A 21,791-nucleotide genomic window follows, 5' to 3' on the forward strand; every position below is an offset into this window, starting at 1 on the left:
ACGGCGTTCCTCGAGTCTTCTTTGATGAGGGCCTGTCTTGTTCCTGCCATCTTGCACCTTACTTCCAAATTTGATTGTTGATCGATTCGAAGTCAAAATTGCTGTCAAAGTTGCTGATTGCACTTGGTATTGTTCACTACATCTCTCATCTAAACTCAGTTCGCTGTCAAAATTTGAATCGCCTCCCTTGCTGTGTCAAAATTGCCACCTTATAGGATAATTCGCTGATCTCAAAGATTGATGTTGAATGGTCAAAATGTGACAATATTTGTGTTGCTAATCTTTGAAATGAATTCGCTTGTTAAGAAGCTTGAATCTGCCACCTTTGAAAGATAAATATGCTGGCTGCGCTACAGGTATTCACTGGTAATAAGGTGATTTGCCTGAAAAAATATAGGCATATTTGATGATAATAACCAAGTTGGCTACCCTCAAGGTGACCTTCAATCACTGTCAAATGTGAATTGTTGTGTCCAGGATCAGATCACTATGTGTATGGAGATGAATTCGCTCTCCAAGATAATCAAGTTTGACACCCCTAGTAACCTCGCCTTGTGAATTCACCAAAATGGAGTTCGTTGCAAAAGGAATGCGCAATCAAATATCAATCGCTAAGTAATTCGCTGATAATCAGAGGGTTGAATTGCGGATGCAAAGATAAAATCGATTTAATTTGATCAAATGAAATGATCAAATTTAAGTTTATAGCCATTCAGGGAGGTCGATACCTCATCACAGCGATTTGGTGATTTAAACTTAATGCGCCTTGATTGGGATGACAAAATTCGATCATCTTCATTCAATATTAATCGCAATTCTTTAAATGATGGTGATGATCCAAAATCGTGGATCTTGGGGAGTTAAAATGTACAGCTTACATTTGATCATTGCATTAAATACATGGTGTGACCTAATCACACATCACTCCATCCCAAATAGGGACCCCCCTAACTTTTAGGCCCTTTTGGTCGTTTGGTCTTGGTTTTTTGTGAGTTTTGGTGGCAATCTTGTCAGTCTCTTCGCTTTGCGGATGTTCGGGGGTCATTTGGAGTTAGTCTACTTTTCATTTGAGCAAGTTTGGTGAAGTCTAGGGCCTGCTCTGTCCTTTTTTAGGGTTTCTGCCTTTTGTCATAGTTTTTAGGGGTTTCTGTTAGGGTTTTTGAAAAAACTGAACATGCGACTAGAATCAGGACCCTTCAAGGAACCTCTCGGCAAAATTTAGAAAGTTCCTATTTTTTAGGGATTTTTCCGAGTCCCGAAATGTCGTGATTTTGCCAAAAATCAAACTGACTATTTTTAGTAGTTTTTATTTTTAGTAAGTTTCTATTTATAGTAAGTCTTTCCTGTATCCTGTCTAGGGGTCTAACGCTGACACTTTGAAGGTTTCTATTTTTTCTGGAAAGTCAGTTCTGACAAGACCATTCGGACAAGGTGACAAAGATCATACATTTGAAACTATTTCTAATTCCGGAAAGTCGGAAAGCAGACAGAGAAAGCCAGAAGATGGTTGAATGCTGAAAGCCCACTCCTGAAATGGAAAAGCTTGGGAAAATTCATCTAAGTCCATGAAAAATCCAAGACAAGTGAAATTCCTTCACCCATGCCAAATTGCGCCCATGAAGAATCCAAGGTGCTAAACTCAGGTGGAAATGGAAAGGTGAGAAAGAGTGAATTCCACTCCCAGTGGAGAATAGCGCCCAACATGGAAGAAGGGCACCAAAACCCAAGAGTCATGGAAGGAGGACAAAATAATGAATTCCTTCCTCAGGAAAAATTTCCGCCCAAGGCCAAGTAGGGGCGCCAAAATGGAGTGTGCATGGAGAAATACACAAATTGCAAGAATCCATGTCTAGGTGGAAATTCCGCCCTACTCCTTAAGAGGGCGCTAAATAGGAGAGGGCATGGAAAGCAAGACAAATGGTGAATCCCTTGACCAAGTGTAAAATGCACCCTAGCCCTATGGAGGGCGCCAGAGTGAGGGGTGCAAGGAATCTTTGAAGATGTTGAAATTCCTTTCCCAGTGACAAATGCTGCCTAAGAATGATGGAAGGCGCCAAAATGGACATTCCATGGAGGAAGTGAAAAGTTCAAAATTCCATGATAGAGTGAAAATTCCGCCCTAGAAGGGCCTTAGGCGCCAAACAAGGGTACTGATGGAAGACATTAAAAATAGGAAATTCCCTCCTCAAGTCAAAAATCCACCCATGAGTAACTTAAGGCGCTAAAGTGGGTAGAGCATGGAGAATATTGAAAATTAAGAATTCCTTCTCCTAGGCAAAATTCCGCCCTAGCTCTGTGGAGGGCGCCCAAAGTCAAGTAGTAAGGAAAATTTGGAGGTCATTGAATTCCTTGACCAAAGGAAAATTGTGCCCAAGGGAAGAATCTTGAAATGGCTAAATCAAGGAGAACCAAGGAAATGATGATGAAATTCCAAGACATAGTGAATTCCACGCTCAAGCTTGAAAATTGAAATTTTGCCTAAGGCATGAAGGCCAAGGGGTCAAGGAGGAATCAAAAAAGTAAAAATCCCCTCGGGCAAATTTTTGAGTTTGCTATTTTTAGACGTCGAATCTCACCAGAATGTGGAAAATTTTATAGATTCGGAATCGTGACAAAATTCTCTATCCAATAAACCTGGCTCCTAAATTCTAGGGGGATCCCTAAAAAATAGGGATGTTGAAAAGACGCATGGAAATTCCTTCAAAAGCAGAAGACAAGTTAAAATGAAATCAAGCAAATCCTGAGAAAATCCTTCAATTTCCCTCCAAAATTGGAAAAAATGGAAATCAATGAGTTGGCGAAGACAATCTTCCAAGTATGACACATGACTTGGCGCATTTAAGGAAACTTCTAAATTCAAACTCACTCGCATGGGAAGTTTCTTTTGCATGGCGCAGTAATTGGGGAAAGTATGACGCATCATGAATGCAATTGCTAATTTAATGCCTCCTAACTTAGCAAGACGTTTTGAAGAATTCTATATAAGTTTGGAAGTACATTTCATTTCTCACGTACAGGATTGAGGAAAGAAGAATTGGAGAAGTGAAGGTGGTCATACTTAGTCTCTGTTTTCATCATTTCCAAGGCGCTTCCCAGGATGGCGGAATCAAGCAAGGCAGCTACCCTCTCTAGGCAGGCATTGATCAACGCAGAAATGAAAGGTTTCCTTCCTCATTCCTGGTTGAATTCAAGGTGGGATGAAATCAGTGATACTAGTTTGGGCACATTCAATTTGGCTGCATTCAAGATTAGAATGTTCGGAACAGCAGGGCACAGTCCATCACCAACAGCTGTCAAAATTGTCAAAAGTGGAATTGTTGCGGCAGTTGGTTCTCCTCCTGCTATTCAGTGCCCAGACTTGGTCTTGGAATGTGCAGCACATTATAATTTGGAGCGAAAGACAATCTCAACACCAGATGACAAGCTGCTGGCAACATTGACTCCAAAGTCAATTGGTGAGGCTTTCGGAATTCCTTCGCACTATTCCATGACGTATAGGACCAGTAGTGGAGCTCAGGCAGTATATGAAGCAGGTCCTATCAGGTGTGCTGATTTGATTCATAAGCAGTGGTTGCTGAAGCCTAGGGTGCATGCCTCCAAGATGCCAAAGACTCTCACTATCTTCGAGTTCAAGCAGGAGTATGTGGACCTGATAAAGATGCTGAGCAGAGTAATGGGGTGTTCACATTCTGTGAACTTTGAGGCCTGGATGTTCTTCTACATATTCAAGATCATGAATTCAAATGGGCTAATCGATTGAGCCAGATTGATCGATCGCTACTTGCATGAGCAGTTGAAAAACTTCAAAGAAAAAAGGTCCCAGTCCTTTTTCATGAGCTCCTACCTGTTCTATACGCTTGCACGAAGGGGAGGATTTGATGGTCTGCCAGCAAGAGGAATTATGGGTTGCGGACCAGCTCAGCTGAAAGCACATGAGTGTTACCCCTAGCTGCATCTTCACAATGTTAATTCTTACAAGTTGGTGAATGACACCTTCACTATGTACTTGACATGGCTTATGCAGAAGAATTTGCATGTGAGGGTGTCACCGCAAGCAAGTGCCTTGGTCCAGAAGTATGGAGCTGCGTTCTTACAATTTCCTAAATTCACCTACATCAAGATGCAAGGATTCTCATTCCAGCCATACACATTGCCAAGATATTCATCAAACAAGCTCGTATTGCTGGAGCTCAATTGAATTCCTAGTTGTCTTGGGTGACTTCATGGAAATATGCACAGGCTTGGAAGACGTTGAAAGTGCAGTAGGGGAATTGGCATTCTATCGTCTGCCATTTTATACATCGAGGGCCCAGCATGATCCTTACCGCCAAATCAGAAAGGTTGTTGGCATCAAATTCATACAAAAGTTTCACTTAGAAGATTATTGGGCAGGTGTCGAGGATGACCTTGAGGTCGGAAAGAGAATGCATTCCAGATTGCCCCTCGACACCTTCAGGATAAGTGAAATTTATCAGGTACAAGATCAGGTAAAGGAGGATTCAGATTTGATACAACCTGAATTTGAGAAAGTGAAGGATCGGCCTATTCAGTTGCCAGATTGGTCAGAGCCCAAGATGGATGATTTGAGTATCTTAGCTAGACCGGTGTTGAAATTCACTAAGCATTGGATTGACAAGCAGATAAGGAAGTTGGTGGAAGGGAATGTTCATCTAACATATCAACTAATGGGAAGTCTAGATTCCCACAGTGAGGCAACCGAGGGCTCTTCACAGGTTTCGGCAAGAAGGGAAGTTTGAATGGATAAAGGAAAAAATGCCCCAAAGAGACCAAGGACAGCAAAGAATAAGAATATCTAGCAAGAAGTTGCACAGGAGGTTCAACAAGAAGTCCAGTAGGTAGAACCTCCACAAAAGAAAGCAAGGATGAAGAGGGAGCATTCACCGGCAAGTTCCTCGAGTGTGCAGGAGGTAGAGATGTTTCCACATCCAGCAAGTCCACTTCCAAAGAGCATTCCGGCACCAAATATACTCAGCATTAACGCTTCACAAGGACACCATTAGCCAAGAAGTCAAAGACAAGAAAGTCCCCCACATCAGAAAGAGGCTCGCCAGGATAGCTTCGTGGAAGCTATCCTTGGTGAAATGGAGGAAGAGTCACAAGAACAGGAGCACGTAGAGGATCATAGTCACTCCATCCCCGCTCCAAATTGGTTGGTGGGAAGGCTGAGAAGGGAATCAGAAAGGGAAACTGATCCTACTCGAGAGTTGGAAGAATTGTTGATAAGGATGGATCAGCCAACAGAAAAGAAGGCTCCCCGGAAATTTTCCAAGGTTGTCAAGGAAGAATCTGGATCCCGGACCCTACACATTGCTGAGCCTGCAATAGATAAAGACAGAAACGAAATCAGGCAGGAGGATTATGTTATCAGACAGATTGATTTTGGCCATGCTTCCACAGGTCAAGTAATGGGATACTTTGAAGAATCTTCCTTAGCCATGAGGGAAAAGATGCTGAAATCAAAGGTGAAATGTAAGCGGCTGAGGGAAGAAAATAGAGCCCTATGCAAGTACATCAGGAGTTTCAAAAGACCCCTCAAGGAGGTTGGTCCTTCATTCACTCCTCCTTCCTCCCTTCCTAAGGAAGTGGTTGATGATGCGGAAGTTATTAGAGTGATGGCACAAAATTCCAGGGAATGGATAGAGGATGTTTATACTGAAGCGGGAAAATTCGTCGAGGACCTGGCTCAGCTTCATTCAAGGTTCGTGAGCCTCCTGAGCACATTAGAGACAACAGAAGGATTGTGGGAGGATGTGCACGTTTACCAGGACTTAACCATTCCGTGACTCAGGGCTCTGACGAAGGTTCCAAGGCAAATTCTGATTAATGGGAAGGTAATTCAGGAAAATGAAGCTTATGACTTTCCCCGATGGTTCTACGTCATTTGCTCAGGAAAGAACACCTTCAATAAATTCAACGTAGACTCCTTTACTTTGAAAGAGTCCATCAGAGGGGTGCAAGAGGAAATCATCAATGCAATCGAGGCATTGTTCATGAGGAAACTCAATGATGGTGGAATAACAATGAACTCCCTGAAATCTCAGTTGCACGATTTCTTCTTCGAAGGTTCATTCCCCAAGGAGCATTTTGCAAATGTTTCTTCATTCTCCGGTATAATGAAGAAGACACAAGAAGTCATGATGGAGTGGGAGAGTTTCTTTTCCAAGAGCGAGGAAGAAATTGCTTTGATGGAATTCAACATTGAAAATGTGCCAAATGTCTCCATCGAAGAGCTGGAAGCCATCGTCAGTAGATTCATTGCATACGCCATAAATGAGTGTGATAATGGTCGTCCATTCTTGGACGAGAATCTTTTAGTTGAATAGTGGTGGCATATCTACTATTGGGGGTATTTTGACTAAGTGTGGGTCCAGTCAATGCATGTCGTCGTCGAATGACGAATCTTCTTGCATGCAGCCTCCTCATTTATGGTTTTATGACAGCTTCTCCGTGCATGCCACCGTCACATGAAGAATGATGGACATTTATTCCTTGCATGGAGGTGTTTATTATATTTTGGGCATAATCAACATCATGGGGCGCATTTAATGCACTAGTGGGTGCTATTTTAGGCTTTTGAATTAATTGTATATGGGCATGATGGGTTATTTATTGCCGATTCCCACCTTGTTACATCTTGAGTGGAGAATCTTATAGGTGAAACCCTAATTAGGGTTTGCATGGCCTGAGGCCTATATAAAGGGGTGACCCCCCTCATTTGTAAAGGGAGGAGAGATTATTATCTGAGATTGTTGCATCAAGATTGTGAAGTAGCCAACTTAATACATTGTTCGATTTTAATGGTGTATTCTTGTTCCATTTTGGCAATCTGCATGGTCTTGCTCACTTCAATTAGATTAGATTTGCTTATATGTTGTTAGGAGAATTGGATTTGATAGGAGTACTTGTTGTAGAATCCGAGCTCATACTTTTGGTGTGCAGCTGATTGTTGTATACCGTGTAAAGTTAGCCTGAGCCTTTTGATGTGTGTATGCTTAACTTCAATCATCAGTAAAGATTGTTCGATCCGATGGTCCATATTGGTGATCTGAAAAACCTCCACGCACCCTTTGAAGATCGCACCACCTTCATGTAGTTGTGCTCTGCTAGTGAAACGAAGCGTGGTTTGATTTTGCATGAGCTATCCCATCTCCTATTCTTAGGATTAGATTAGCTTTAGCATAGTTTTCTCTACCCTACTCATTTACTTTCCGCATATTTCGAAAAATCCAAAAGATCCAAAACTAGAGCTTTCATTGCAAATCATCCGTGCAGAAATCCTTGAGCTTGCATGAGTTTCTTCAATTGAACACGCGTAAGGCCCCTTGGGTTATCAGCAAACCCATCAAACATCTGAGTCACGTCCACGCACTGAAGGAACCTTGGAATTAGCCGTTTGAACTTTAAACAATCCTAGCATATGGACTAATCTTGATCAAGAGAGGATAAGGTGAGAGGATAAGGTGACCATTGGTGACTTTATTTTGTGTTAGACGCTGTCATAAAAAACACATCAACAATACATTGCATCTAAACTTTGAACTTTGCCCTTTGAATTCAATTCATTTCATAAGCTTGAATACCCATCATTAAGTGCGATCCAATGATGCCTTTGTGTAAGGCTTCGAGTTGACGTTGTCATAAAAAACACATCAACAATACATTGCATCTAAACTTTGAACTTTGCCCTTTGAATTCAATTCATTTCATAAGCTTGAATACCCATCATTAAGTGCGATCCAATGATGCCTTTGTGTAAGGCTTCGAGTTTTACAACTCTAGCCACTTGGTGCAATTAACCTCGCATCATTGAATGCAATCCTTTATGTTTATTGGATCAAATGTCGTGCACCCATTCATTTAATATCACTCGATCAATCCTTAGTAAAGCAACATTGAGTTTTGCACTTTAATTGCTTGTTTTAGAACTTTTAAAACCTTGATCTTTAATTGTGATTACGCTGGCCACCTTGAATTTATTGATCCACATCGAACTTTACAACTTCATAGGCATCAATTGTAAATGCTTGCATTTGTGTGACAATTCTTATCAAATGCCTTCATTCATCATTCAAATCCTTCATCGAACTTTAGAATTTGCATCGAATGAAGCACATAGATCATATCATGGGGGATCAAGTGTTGAAGTGACATTGTCAAATGTTCATATTTCGCTCTTGCATTCATTAAATGATCTTGCTCTTCGTTCATCGCATTTGCCAAATGACTTGCCTCGTTGTTACATTCAAGGCATTGCTTCTCTTTTTCCAAAATCGAACCTGTTGTGAGGTATTCACATATCGCCCCATTGCAAATGGGGACCCTCACTTTTTTTTGCTTTCTACATAGCCTTAGGGTCCTTAGCTATTAGCCTTTGCATTTAAAGGGGAGTATAAGGTCAAGTGGCTAGGAGTCGAGTAGATAGTCTTGCATGAGTATGAAGTAAGTATGTTTGCAAGCTCCAGATATCAAAAGTTCAATCATGAGTAAGGAAGAATTGCTAATTTAAAGGTCACTTCAAGTGCTCCTCTTAAAGGAACAAACTTCACTTCATGAACACTCCTTGTGGTGAATTTCTTGCACTTCTCCCACAGAGCGAAAATTCACTATAAGATCTCATCTTGAACAAGTCATCATATATTGGAGTCAAGAATGTAAGTGAAAGCAAGCAAGGGAGAGTTTAATCTTGATTTGAAATCTACCTCATAAGCACAGCCTCCGGAAGGACTTCACCTTCAAAGCAAGAAAAGCGAACTTCACCTTCATGAATTTAAGGAGATGAGCGAACTTCACAAGTTGGAAAGGATAGGCGAACTTCACAATTTGAGGAAAATGAGCAAATTTCACCTGGAACAACAAAGAAGTGAACTCCATAAGCTAAGGAAAGAATGGTTTCAAGAGAAAGATCGAAAGGCGAAGTTCATATTGGAAGTAGAGGGGTGAAGGAAGCTTGAAGGAGCAAGATGAAATACGTGATGGAAGAGCGAGGCAGATCTGAAAGCATTCAAATTGAAAACAAGTTTCATGAACTCATCCACATGATCTAACTTCATGAGTTGCCTTCTTGGAGCGAATTTTCCAAATTCATGAGTTACCTTCTTGGAGCGAATTTTCCAACTTCATGAGTTGCCTTCTTGGAGCAAATTTTCCAACTTCATGAGTTGCCTTCTTGGAGCGAATTTTCCAACTTCATGAGTTGCCTTCTTGGAGCGAATTTTCCAACTTCATGAGTTGCCTTCTTGGAGCGAATTTCATGCTTGAGAGATTTGGAGCAAACTTCTTCAAGTTGAAAGTGGGAGAATGACGGAAATTTAAAAAGCGCCTACTTCATGATCAAACACTCAAGAGAGAACTTCATGACTTCACCTCTTGGAGCGAACTTGAACTTCATGAGTTGGACTTTTGGATCGAAATTCATGAATAAGGAGCTTGCAGCGAATTACATCTTCAAGCCTTCATGAGTGAAGTTGGGAATAAAGGAATGAAGCAAATTTGAGAACATGAACTTCATGAATTCAACCTTTGGAGTGAACTTCATGAGTTGCAAGTTTGGAGCGAACGTCATGACTTTGCATTTTGGAGCGAATTTCATACTTCATGAGTTGCAAGTTTGTAGCGAACTTCATGACTTCACCTTTTGGAGCGAATTTTATCAATGAACACACATGAGCAAGCCTACATAAAGCGAAATTGAAAGAGAAATGAAGAATGATTGATAGCATTTAGCCTTGAATAGATTCAATTTGAAAATAAACTTCATGAACTCAACATTTGTAGCGAAATTTCCTACTTCATGAGTTGAGCATTTGGAGCGAAATTTCCTACTTCATGAGTTGAGCATTTGGAGCGAATTTCCTACTTCATGACTTCCCAACTTGGAGCGAACTTCATGACTCCATGTTTTGGAGCGAATTTCATGTTTGAGAGATTTCAAGCGAACTCCATGAAGCAGGAATGTGGAGCGAACTTCATGTTTGGAAGAGACAAGCTAGCTTAGTTAGCAAGGTGATTGAAATAAGACTTCATGTGCACACCACTTAGAGCAAATTTAAAGAGCGACTTCATGAATTAGAGATCAAGAGTGACTTCATGAATCAAGAAAGTGGAGCGAATTTCACTTAAACAAACTTCATGAGTTGAGAAATTGGAGTGAATTTCATGAATAAGCCCACATGAGTGAATATCAACTTCATGAATCAAGCTACATGGGCGAATTTTAACTTCATGTTTGAGATAAGCGAACTTCATGTAGGAGGCTTCAAGGGCGAATTCCAACTTCACAAACCAAGAGATACAAATGAACTTCAAGAAATAAGACATGAGCGAACTTCATGATTCGACCTACATAAGTGAACCTCACAATTTGAAGGATATGAGCGAATTTCACAAAATGAGCTTCAAGAACGAATTTCAAAGGAGTGAACTCTACTCCATGTATTCTTAATAGAAGGCTAAGTTGCAAGATTTGGAAGAGCCATTTTGAGTTGAAGGAAAATGGAGGAGAACAAGTTCAAAGGACAAGGGCAACTTAATGAACATCAAGGGTGGAGTAAACTTCAAGAGCTCCTCTTTAAGAGCGAAAAACAACTTCAATTGTTGCTTCATGGGGGTGAATTCTCTTTATATGCTCTTATCAAACCTATATATTGTGTAATTGATACTTGCTTGTTTGTTTTGCAGGAGATGAAGAAAGAAATAAAGAGGTCACACAAGAAGCATTCACTTACACGAAGACATGAAGGGAGTCATACAAAAGGAATTCCAAAGGAGAGGGACAGTGGTGACATCAGAAGTACATCAATACTTCAAAACCAAGACCTACATCGAGCATGATTGAAGAAGTAGATAGTTTCAGAAGAGTTAATCAAAGTTTGCTTCCCATCATCATCATCCCTTTGAGCAAACCGGATAATGTTGAGTATCAAGAGATATCTCTCAACATCTCTTCATGATGATGAAACAAATCAAGTCTACGAAGTGCAAGATAAAGGTGGAATCCTAGTCATTGTCCCAATCACTACCTCCACCAATCAGAGAGGTCCACATCAGCACATCGAATCAGGTTCATACATGAAGGCACAAACTCCAATGTACCTACCCTTGTTATCTATTGGTCATGCTAAAGTGTTGTAATCATTTCATTGGCCGAATTGAGCTTGTTGTAACAAACCCTAATTAGGGTTTTCATTGTAAAATCTTTACCATTGATCTCAAAGTGATCAGAGCCATTGAATTGTATTGAGAGCATTATAAAAGGCTCAAGTCTTTCATTTGTAAAGGTCAATAGTGAATAGAATAAAATAATAGATAGCTTAGAAGAATAGCCAGATTAGAATATACGTTAGAGTAGGGGAGGGCAAAGATTGTTGCCAAACATTGTTGTAAAGAACAATTGATTTCATTGAAGTTATGGTGAATTTAATTTGTTATTTCAACAACTCGTGTGGTCTTTGCTTCTCATTTTGCTTTCATGTTGATTAAATTGAGTGGAGGAATTTGTTGAATGTATTCGTGTGGAATCCGTTTTGTCCATACCACTAGCCTCTTACTGATTGTAAGCATGCCTAGTGTGGTCAACTAGAATGATATGAGCTTAACTTCGAATCGTTCTACATTCATTGCTTATGCATTAACTTGAATGGTGATCAATGTTTGATGGTATTGATTCAAATATCTTTGAAATATCCTTAGAAGATTGCACTAAGCTTGTGTCAAATTGATCAAGTTGACAGTGAGACCTTGCTCAGTAGGATTCCATCTAGTCATTCACTCATCTTCATGCATTCTTAGGATTAGAATAGACTCTCTCAACCCCTCATCTTTTGCCATTTTTTTTCAAACTCTAGCTAGTTTAGGATCAAAGAGCATCACCATATTGTAACATCAGATTATCTAAGTTCAAGCGAATCAAGCATTCAGGCATTCAAACGTAAGTCCCCTTCTGATTCCAACATAATCACATCAACCAACGGAGCTTATCCACACGTAGTGACCCTACATTCATGAACCTTGGAGTCTTCTCAAGTGATCCTTAAGCTAATCTTCAGCATTTGAGAAATTTTGTTCAAGAGAGGATAAGATACTCTTGGGTATTTTATTTTGTGTTCGCATGTGCATTAAAAACACATCAACAGAACCCTCTCTTGCTTATAGATCATCAAAGTCAAAGATGAGGTGGTTTGGTCAAAGACAGGGGGTGTCGAAGGCAATGACAGGTTGTGTCAATGACAGGGGGTGTCGAAAGCAATGACAGAGGGTGTCAAAGCAATGACAACCTAGATCGTTTTCATGCCTTAGCCAAAAAAATTATTTTTCAAATTTTGAAGGTGCATCGTTCTAGCTCACTTCATGCTGGGACATCTCAAAAGAAAACTTCAAGACTTATTATTCTAAGCTAAGGCAAAGCAGAGAGGGGTCCCCATTTATGATGGGGCGATGTGTGATTTGGTCACAACACATACAAATGATTTTGTAATGTCCCTTTCCGCCTAGCGCAAACAATGAATATATTTGCTAGCCTAATTTATTCCCATAGGCTAAGGCAAAGAAGAATCAAGGGAATAAGGTGATAATTAATTATGAGGGGCAAAAAAAGCTTAAGCATCGATTTATTCATATTTAATAATTAGACGGGGCCACTTTATGTAATGATGTAATGTCCCCTTCTCTTTGACAGACAGTTGTAGCAGAGGATTAGCCTATCATGTGACCCTCGTAGGCTAATGAGGATGGTTAGGGGGTCTTTTGAGGGTTGTGACTTCTCCAGTGCTCAGAGTATTGTGGATTTGGCCTTTGTTCAACTTCATTTGGACTTCGTTTGCCATAGTAAGTCAAAAGCTCGTAGAGATGGACCCTTTCTATTTTTAGAAAGTGTATTTGGTCACATGGGGAATTATGAGGAGAGATAATTCCTTTAGACGATATAAAAAAATGTTGTGTATTTAGGAAGATATTAATATTTTTGTGACCAAATTAATATTAATTCATTAAATGGTCCATTAAAAGTTATAAATAACTTATATTATTAAAGCACTTAATTGAGGGTCTAGCCATCATGAGGAAGGGGCCAAATATTTAATTAAATTTATGAGCACATCTCCCAAGGTTTGGACGAAATATTAATGATTTCAAAGTTATATCATTAAATGACAATTAAATGCCTTTTTGAGGAAAATCGAACTTGGAGAAGGAGTATTTAAGGGGCTTCATGAAGGAAATCGATTCATTCTTGGCATTTGTGATATGAATTTTATTTTGAAGAGCAGCAGAGACGAGGGTTTCTGAGTTGGAGCAAACAGGGCCATTGGAGAACGTTCAATCTTCAGTGTGTCAGCCTTATGAATTGGTGAGAGATCCAATGAGTTTGGCTACAGGAGAGTTGGCTTTATTCAGGGGTCAACATTGAGAAGATTGGAGGTGATTTTTCAGAGTTAGTATTCAATTTTGGTGCAGATTTAATGGTGTGATTGGCAAGCAGCAAATAAGAAGTCATTGGCAGCCATATAGAGATTGTACGCCATGCATATAGGTAGCCATAACTGCAGGAAGAAGGAGGGTTATCAGCTCCATTCGATTTCCTTGGAGAAGGCTACAAAAAAATCAGAAAATACTGTGGAAGAGGGCAGCTAGCAGCAGGGAAGACATCAACAATACGTGCATAGTTACAGCTCAATCATTTGGGGAGATTTCTGATCATTCTCAGTTGCTTTTTGCTAGAGATATGTTGAAACCCTCAGCTGATTGTATAACGGGTATGTTGAAGAATTATTATTGACAAGAAACTAGTGTAATTAAAACTTCATTCATGCCTCCTATCTATATTTTGTGAGATCAGTTTAGTTGCAGAATTTTCAGAATTTCTTTGTTGTCATATGCATTGCTTTTTATTACCATATACTCTAAAAGCGCAAAAAAAATACAAAACTCCAAAAACAAACAAAAAACAAACAGCATTACCTTCGGTATTCATTAAAAATCGGTGGTTAGAAGACAAGGGGTCTTTACAAACTTGTTTATTACCTAGGCCAACTTATTAATAAAGGGGGCGCTTAATTCATATTGTATTATTAAATAACATTATGTTGGCAACTATTTCTCTCAGGCGATTTTAATAAATACAAACCTAAGTCAAAAATTTAATTAAATGGAGCGGATAAGCTTGGACAACTTAAGTATTAAAAGCTAATTGAAATATTAAATATTTAAGTTGGGCGAGTAAGATGTTAATCGTATTTTGGAAGGGAAAGGGGCAATATTAAAGAAGAAATCGTGGCTTTGGGAATTCATTCATGACTATCGACTTTGTTGAAAGTTGAAACCTTCAGCTCTGAGCATCGAATTGCTTTTTCCAGCCTTAGGACGTCACCCCTAAAGGTTGCTTGATGGTTTGGATGGAAACCTGAGCCATCCTTGTTAGCAGCGCTTCACTCTCATCATCCAGGTGAGTGGAATTTGTCACAGAAATTTGGGAAACAATCAGACAGAGGCCATCAGATTCTGCAAGGTTATCTTCTTTCAGCTAGGCACCTTCTTTCCTCCCTGTGGCAGCCATAAATAATTCGCAGAGGATTTGTCCCTATGCTGGGTGTTCACACTGGGCTTGCATATTCAGTCTGGTAGCAGGCCAATCATCTGGAATACTGATTCGCAGCCTTAGTTGGAGCTTTAAGAATCTGGTATGAAATGCTTGTATTGTTTCTTCTGAATAATTGCAGCAGCAAATGTCAATGTAATAAGGACCAAAATTTTCCATTTCAATAATAAATTTAAGGTTCTACTCATTGGGAAATTCTGCCATTTATATTCATTACACAAATTCTTATTGTTGCATGCATAATAATCTCATGTTATAAAATAAACTTCAAGCGTATTCTCAAAAACAAAACAATAAATTTAGTTAAAATCGGAGAAAGGATATTTCAGATTTGAACAATTATAAGTCTGCAGTCTAGTTTTATTACTTATGAAATTCAAGGTTTCTTTTGATCGAATGCTTTTCTTCTGCTGTTCAATTGTCCTCCCTTTATGTTCTCCATGGTGGAAAGAATAGACACACCCTTTCATTTAGTTATCTCTTGAAAGAGACACCACCCATACCTTTTCAAAAAATCATGACTCTTCATTTGTATTGCAGCCTTGCCCAATGTAATTGCTGCTTTAATATAAATTGTTGTTCTTTAATGGTAACTATTTACTTATTAATGATTAACTGCTACCCTTTTTAGTATGCCTTCATTAATATGGAATCGTGGTCTTTTATGCATTCACTGTTCTTTTTAGTGCTATGAAGGTATATTAGTCAATGCAGCCCCTGTAATGTCCCTACTAGTTAGAGATCATTATCTTGCAAACAGATTGTTAGAACACAACAAAAATATATACATAACTAATCTAATTTGCAATTAAAGTTCAATTAATCCATTAACACTAATTTCAATTCTTAAAAAGGATACGAGTGCAGCACTGGGACATGTCCTTAGGCAGCTGTGGGGCTCGCCTTCTTGGAACCCATCTTGGTTCCAAGCCATATCAGGAAATCGAAGGTTAATTCGATTCCTGTCTTGGATGTAATTTCTTACACCCAAGCCATCCAGGAAATCGAAGGTTAATTCAATTCTGTCTTGGATGTAATTTCTTACACCCAAGCCATCCAAGAAATCGAAGGTTAATTCAATTCCTGTCTTACACCCAAGCCATCCAAGGAAGACCCTATGTCAATTCCTTGCCTCAGATGATGCACCTCATCATCCAAGTCCTCAGAGGGGACCGGCTAGATCTGTCTCTTCTTGGATGAACTTAGTCAACCAAGCCATATATATGCATATAGATATTCAGTATATACTGCCTACCAGGGATTATCATAATCCCTGAATTAGACTACCAAGATTTCCTCCCAGTAGCCTCCATCGTATAATCACGTTATTCTCATTCATTGATATCCAACATTTCATAACCATTCATATTATCAACTTCATCCAATTTATAATTCATATTATCATTATTATTTAAATTATAATCTTGTGACATACACATTGAGATATAATTTTGTAACATACACATTGTAATAATGACGACATAATTCCGTAACATACACATTATAATAATCATGACATAATTCTGAAACCTACACATTATAATAATCATGACATAACTATCAAAATTACAAGTATATTTATGTGTGTGTGGCACACACATCCACATACATATACGTACCTTCGGTGTCTTTGCTATCTTCCCCCTTTCTCTTGCCTCTGCCTACGCAGCTATCCTTTCTAATCAATGGTGATCTCACTAGATGTTTTTGATTCCTTACCTTTATGTCTCTAAATATGAGGGAGAGGTCACACCTCTTCATCATGTATGCCCTTTGGCAAGAGACATACCCCTTCACCATTAGCACCCTTTGAGAGAGTGCAACTCTTCATTATTTCTACCCTTTGAAAGGGACACAACCTTTCATAATCAGATCTGCACTTATTATTTAAATCAGATTTGCACTTCTCATTTCCAATTTATCCCCTCTCTCAAATGAGGTTCTCTTCTCTTTTTTATATCTCATTGTTGAGGGAGTCACAACTTTTCCTTTCATGTCTTTTGACTTTTCATTAACTTAATTAATTTTTAATTAGTCATATTTAATTATATTATTTTATATTTTAATTTAATTTTTAATGTTTTTATTTTATTATTATCATTTATTATTAAATTCTATTTCAAAGTGGGGACATTACAGCCCCTTAATCATACATAGCATTATTTTGTTTGATGCAAGTTTAAGGGAACCAAACCTGACACATTTCTGACATCCTCTGTGGGTTGTCTGCTGAAGACAGGAGTTTATAATCACATTATCTTAGGGAGAAATGAAATTGGTTCTCATAAAATATATAATTGGTGGACAATTTCTGACAGGCTGAAGCATTGTGTGCTGCAAAGAAATACAAGATGGTGGGTCCCAATTGCTGTTTCAGGAAAAATACAAATTTTATTAACCAAGGCCCTTTTATGTCATTATTTTCGAACAAATTTTTAAATTCAAGCTTTCAAGGACAAAACCCCTTGGTGTTATAGAATGAAAACTCTCTGAGATTGTTGAGTAGATTGAGGATGGAAACTTTCAATTCCTCTATCATGTTGGAAGCAATTTTGTGGTGAAATTGGTAGATGTTAACTGCTGTACCAAGCTAAAGGGCAAATCAATAGTCTTTATCAGCTGCATCCCTTTATTACTGGTGCGATCTACCCTTTTGCTATTTCAATTTGCAATTGCAAATAATATATATGCTATGATCTGACTGGTTGATCTGATTTGAATTTGTTTAACATCTTAATAAACTTCCAGCGACTCCTTGCAACCAATTTAGTCACACTTATTATATATTTTGCTATCTGACATAAGGTTTTGGATCTATTTTATTTCACTGAATTTTATGCATTGCTGGGCATATGAGATATTACCTAAGCAATCTGTAGTTTCATGTGACAATTTGTTAATCCTTACTGCTACCCAGCACTTGTTTTTTTCCTGATTAGGAATAACTAAACTATTATCTATTCTAATAGCTGGATTGTACTATCACAGCATCCATTTCAAATGTTAAGTCGAGTTGCAAATTCCTAAATTGTGCTAAACTAATATACTTGTCCAATTTAGGTTCTTTTAGTAATTTTCCATGGTTAATCCATCATGTATAAGTGTTGCTACTGCTGCTAGGGGTTTGGTTCAGTCCTGATATAAATTTGTCGAGTAGGGTTTCATATGTATTTTATCCCAGTTCTTATGCAAATTAATTCAAATTTGGCTTAGTATTTGATAGTATAGCATTAGTTTTCACTTGCCATTTGTTTCAGTTAGTCCAATAAATAGAAAATACAGTATATATATGTTCATTAAAAATCATATTTTACTTAAATTGAATTTCCACAAAATATTGTAACAAATTGCTAAATGTTTTATATCCAATTTGGGGACATTACAAATGCAATAAATGTTCCAACCATTGCTTGAATAAAATAAACATTTTCTTATTTATGATCTTGGAATATTTTAGCTAATTAGTATTTTACCATGTTGTTTTACAAACTAATTAAGTGTATATGTATGGATGCTATTTATATGTTTGATTTGTCATGGTCCATGGTACTTGTGTTTGCTACAACTGGTTGCCAAAAGGTTGTGCCATAGTTGAAAATCTCGGACTCGCCTCGGACTCAGTAAGCCAAAAATTTGGACTCGAACTCGCGAAAGACTCGGCAAAGACTCGGCAAAAAAAAAACCGTAGTTTTACAAAAAAAACATAAAGAAATTAATGCATTTAGAGAACATAAGTGCCATAATTGAAACATTACACATGTCATATGATCTACAAACACCCAATATTTGAAATTTCATCATTCATGGCAGCATATTCAAGTTTTGCAGCATATTCAAGTTTCAACTTTCAACTCTAAAATGTATAATACTATAATGGCAGCATAAGTATATAAATGTTCACAAAATTACATATAATGATATGTCCAAGTCCAACTCTAAATGTGAAAAACAACAATGTGAATGAACAAACCAAAGAGAAGACTACATCTTCCTCTTTGTATTTTTCCTAATATAGCTCAATTTTTCAGGCCTTGAGCTAGAAGTAGTAGCAGTGGGTGTTGTGGTATCTAAATGGTGAGATGATTCTTCTTCAAAGTCAAAGTCCTCATCATCGTCCTCATCTTCATCCTCCATTTCATCCAATCTTGCTCCTTTTGCATCTTGTGCTGCTCCTCTCTCTATTTCTGCAATTTCTTCTTCAGTAAGGAGGACATCGTCAACATCATTTTGTTCATTCATGGTCCAATTACCATATGGATCAATTTCATCCAAGTCAATGGCCTCATGTGAAACACCCTCCACCTATCTAACTCGAAGGCGAAGGTTGTACCGAACAAATACTAGATCATTGAGCCACTTTTGTGACAATCTATTTCTCTTCTTTGTGTGAATGCTCTCAAATACACTCCAATTTCGTTCACACCCAGAAGCACTGCATGGCTGAGACAAAACACGGATAGCTATCTTTTGAAGATTAGGCGTGCCAGCACCATAATTCTCCCACCATAAATCTACAAAAAACATTTAGAAATATTAGAATTGAGAAAAAAATGTAACAATCAAGTTTGTAGGTTTTTTCTTGCACTATTGAACTAAGTTACTAAATTTTTTACCTAGTTGTTATTTTCCTCTCCTATCAATTGCTAGTTGTGATGAAAAGAGTCTCCCCTCTGCACTTTTGTAGATCTTGAACAATGAACATTTCCAAATTCAGAAATAGATAGTCAAAGTGTCAAACTCAAATTCAATAATGTACATTTCCAAATTCATAAATAAAGATAGAGCAATTGCAAATGTCAAATCTCACCTCCAACTCATCAAGAGCCTTGTCTCTCAACTCAGGATCAAGTGTCATCTTATCAATGCATGTAATAACACCTGCCATGACCTCCTCATCAACCCTAAATGAATCAGAGAAGTAGAATTTTGGGTTCAAAAAGTAGGCGAAGGCATGTATCGGTTGGTGGAGTTGGTTTGTCCACCTACAATCAACGATGCGCCAAAGGATTTTACATTTTCTTGTATTTCCACGATAGTAATGTGAAATGGGCTCTTTGGCCCTATCCATGGCCTCATAAATGAAACCCATTGGCATGCCCTCTCCATCCACCATACAAAGAACCCTTACCAAAGGTTCTGTCACCTAACAAAATGAAAACAAATTTTAAATTAGTACAAAATCAACCCCTAAAAAATAAAATCAGCAAATAGACAAGATTGCATAAACTTTACTTTTGTGTTTGTTACTTACCGCAGTCAACTCCTCTCCACTTCTATTGAACCCTTCATCAAAAACAATGCTCACAATCTTCTCTGCTTCAGGTCTTTTGGAGTATGTAGTCCCCAACCAAGCATTTGACACAAACACCTGCTTAAGATGAGGAATGGCACTAAGAATGCTCTGCAAAGTGATGAAGTGGCTAGCAAATCGTGTCACTCCAGGTCGCACAAGGTCCTTGCCATTTGTGTGTTTTCTCATCAAAGCAAGCACCCAAGCATGGTTGTAGATAAATTTGGTGACATTTCTTGCATCTTCAACCACCTTCTTCACCCATCCAATCTTCCCAATGTCCTCTAGCACCAAGTCCAAGCAATGTGCAGCACAAGGACTCCATGTAATCGAAGGATGCCTCTCCATAAGCATTCTACCTGCAGATACATATGCAGCTGCGTTGTCCATGATAATTTGGACAACATTCTCAACTCCAACTTCCTGAACCACACCATCCAACAGATTACACAAAGTCTCTGCATTTTTTATTTCATTTGAGGCATCAACAGACTTTATGAATACCATTGCACCATTTGAAGCCACCAAGAAGTTGAGAAGAGTCCTATTCCGTCCATCTGTCCATCCATCAGATAAAATGCTGCATCCTTTTCTCTTCCAATACCTTTTCTGATCATCAACCACACCTTGTGTATTTTGCACAGCTTTCTCTAGCAATGGCCCACTGAAGTCATGACCTATTGGGGCCTTAAACCCCTTACCCGCAACTGTTATTGCATTAACAAAACCTTCCCAATACACATTGTTTGTTGCATCGAAAGATAGATTATTGTAAAACCAAAAGTTTGAAGCTGCTATCCGTGCTTGTTCATGCTTCTCTTTATTCCATCCTGTACCTTCAAGTGAAGGTTGTGCACCTAGAACATTGCGTGGTACAAAAAAATTAGGGCCTGATCTAACAGGAGTGCCACTAGCCTCACCCTCATTGTCACCAAAAGATGAAAGTGACTGACGACCCCAAGTGTGACCAATGGGACCCGAAGTGGACAATGTGGGATTCATTGCAGCTGCCATGGCTTCTCTTGTTTTTTGCCTTTCTTCCTTATGCATATCATTCTCAGCAAGAATGGCCTTCATCTCTCTAATAATTTCTAGAGTTGATTTGGGGCATGCCTCCACACCATATCCAGGTATTTGTGCAAGGTGGTATTTTAATCTATTGATTCCACCAGTCATCCATTTTGTACATTCGGTGCAAGTGACCTCCCCCTTTTTGCTTCCTGCAATCCCATATTTCCATGCTTTATCTCTTTGTCTTCCTGACCTTGGGGTAGCCCTTGGAGTTGAACTTGCCATTGCTGATTTAACATGAAAAAAAAAATCAGCAGGGTTTTATGGAAAATCAACAAAAAAAATAACAATGAATCATTTGAGAAAAATTGCATTCAAAAACAAGAAAAAAAAATGAGGAAATAACTTAGGAAAGAAAATAGAAAAAAAATTGGCGGCAGATCCCCTTGTTTTTCAAGATTTTTTTGAGTTTCAAAACAATGAAATGATTCAAATGAAAAAAAAAGAAAGAGAAAAAATCCCTACCTAGATCTCTCTTGCTGATTTTTTCTTCTTCCCTCTACTCCTTCAAACCCTACAAACCTGCTAAAAACCAAACAAAAATAAAAATGAAGTAAAAAATTAAAAAAAACTCAGTTTTAACCCTTTACGGGCGTCTTTTCTGGGCCTGCGAGTCCCTGCGAAAGACTCGTGAGTCCGAGCAAGAGGCTCGCAAGTCTTTCGCAGGGACTCACCTGGACTTGCCTCGCGAGTCCTAGGCGAGTCGACTCGCAACTCTCAAGGACTCGCGAGTCTGTGGCAAGTCCGCGGCGAGTCCGCAAGTTTTAAAACTATGGGTTGTGCAATTGACACAACACTTTGTTCAACTATATGTTAATG

At 38.6% G+C, this 21,791-nt stretch overlaps 2 protein-coding genes across 7 annotated transcripts in view; both read right to left on the bottom strand.

The window, feature by feature from the left end:
- The window catches only part of LOC131031427 (uncharacterized), a 187,872-nt gene that overhangs the window by 84,557 nt on the left and 81,524 nt on the right, over positions 1-21,791 (bottom strand). The window lies entirely within an intron of this gene.
- Positions 18,492-21,261, bottom strand: LOC131031426 (uncharacterized). Its single transcript, XM_057962542.2, has 4 exons — positions 19,863-21,261; positions 19,419-19,754; positions 19,225-19,297; positions 18,492-19,122 (listed from the first exon to the last, which is right to left on the bottom strand). Exons 1-3 carry the CDS (start codon positions 21,195-21,197, stop codon positions 19,232-19,234), a joined length of 1,737 nt encoding a protein of 578 aa, XP_057818525.2. The 5' UTR covers positions 21,198-21,261; the 3' UTR covers positions 18,492-19,122; positions 19,225-19,231.

This window comes from Cryptomeria japonica, chromosome 6, assembly GCF_030272615.1.
Source record: "Cryptomeria japonica chromosome 6, Sugi_1.0, whole genome shotgun sequence".
Taxonomy (NCBI): domain Eukaryota; kingdom Viridiplantae; phylum Streptophyta; class Pinopsida; order Cupressales; family Cupressaceae; genus Cryptomeria; species Cryptomeria japonica.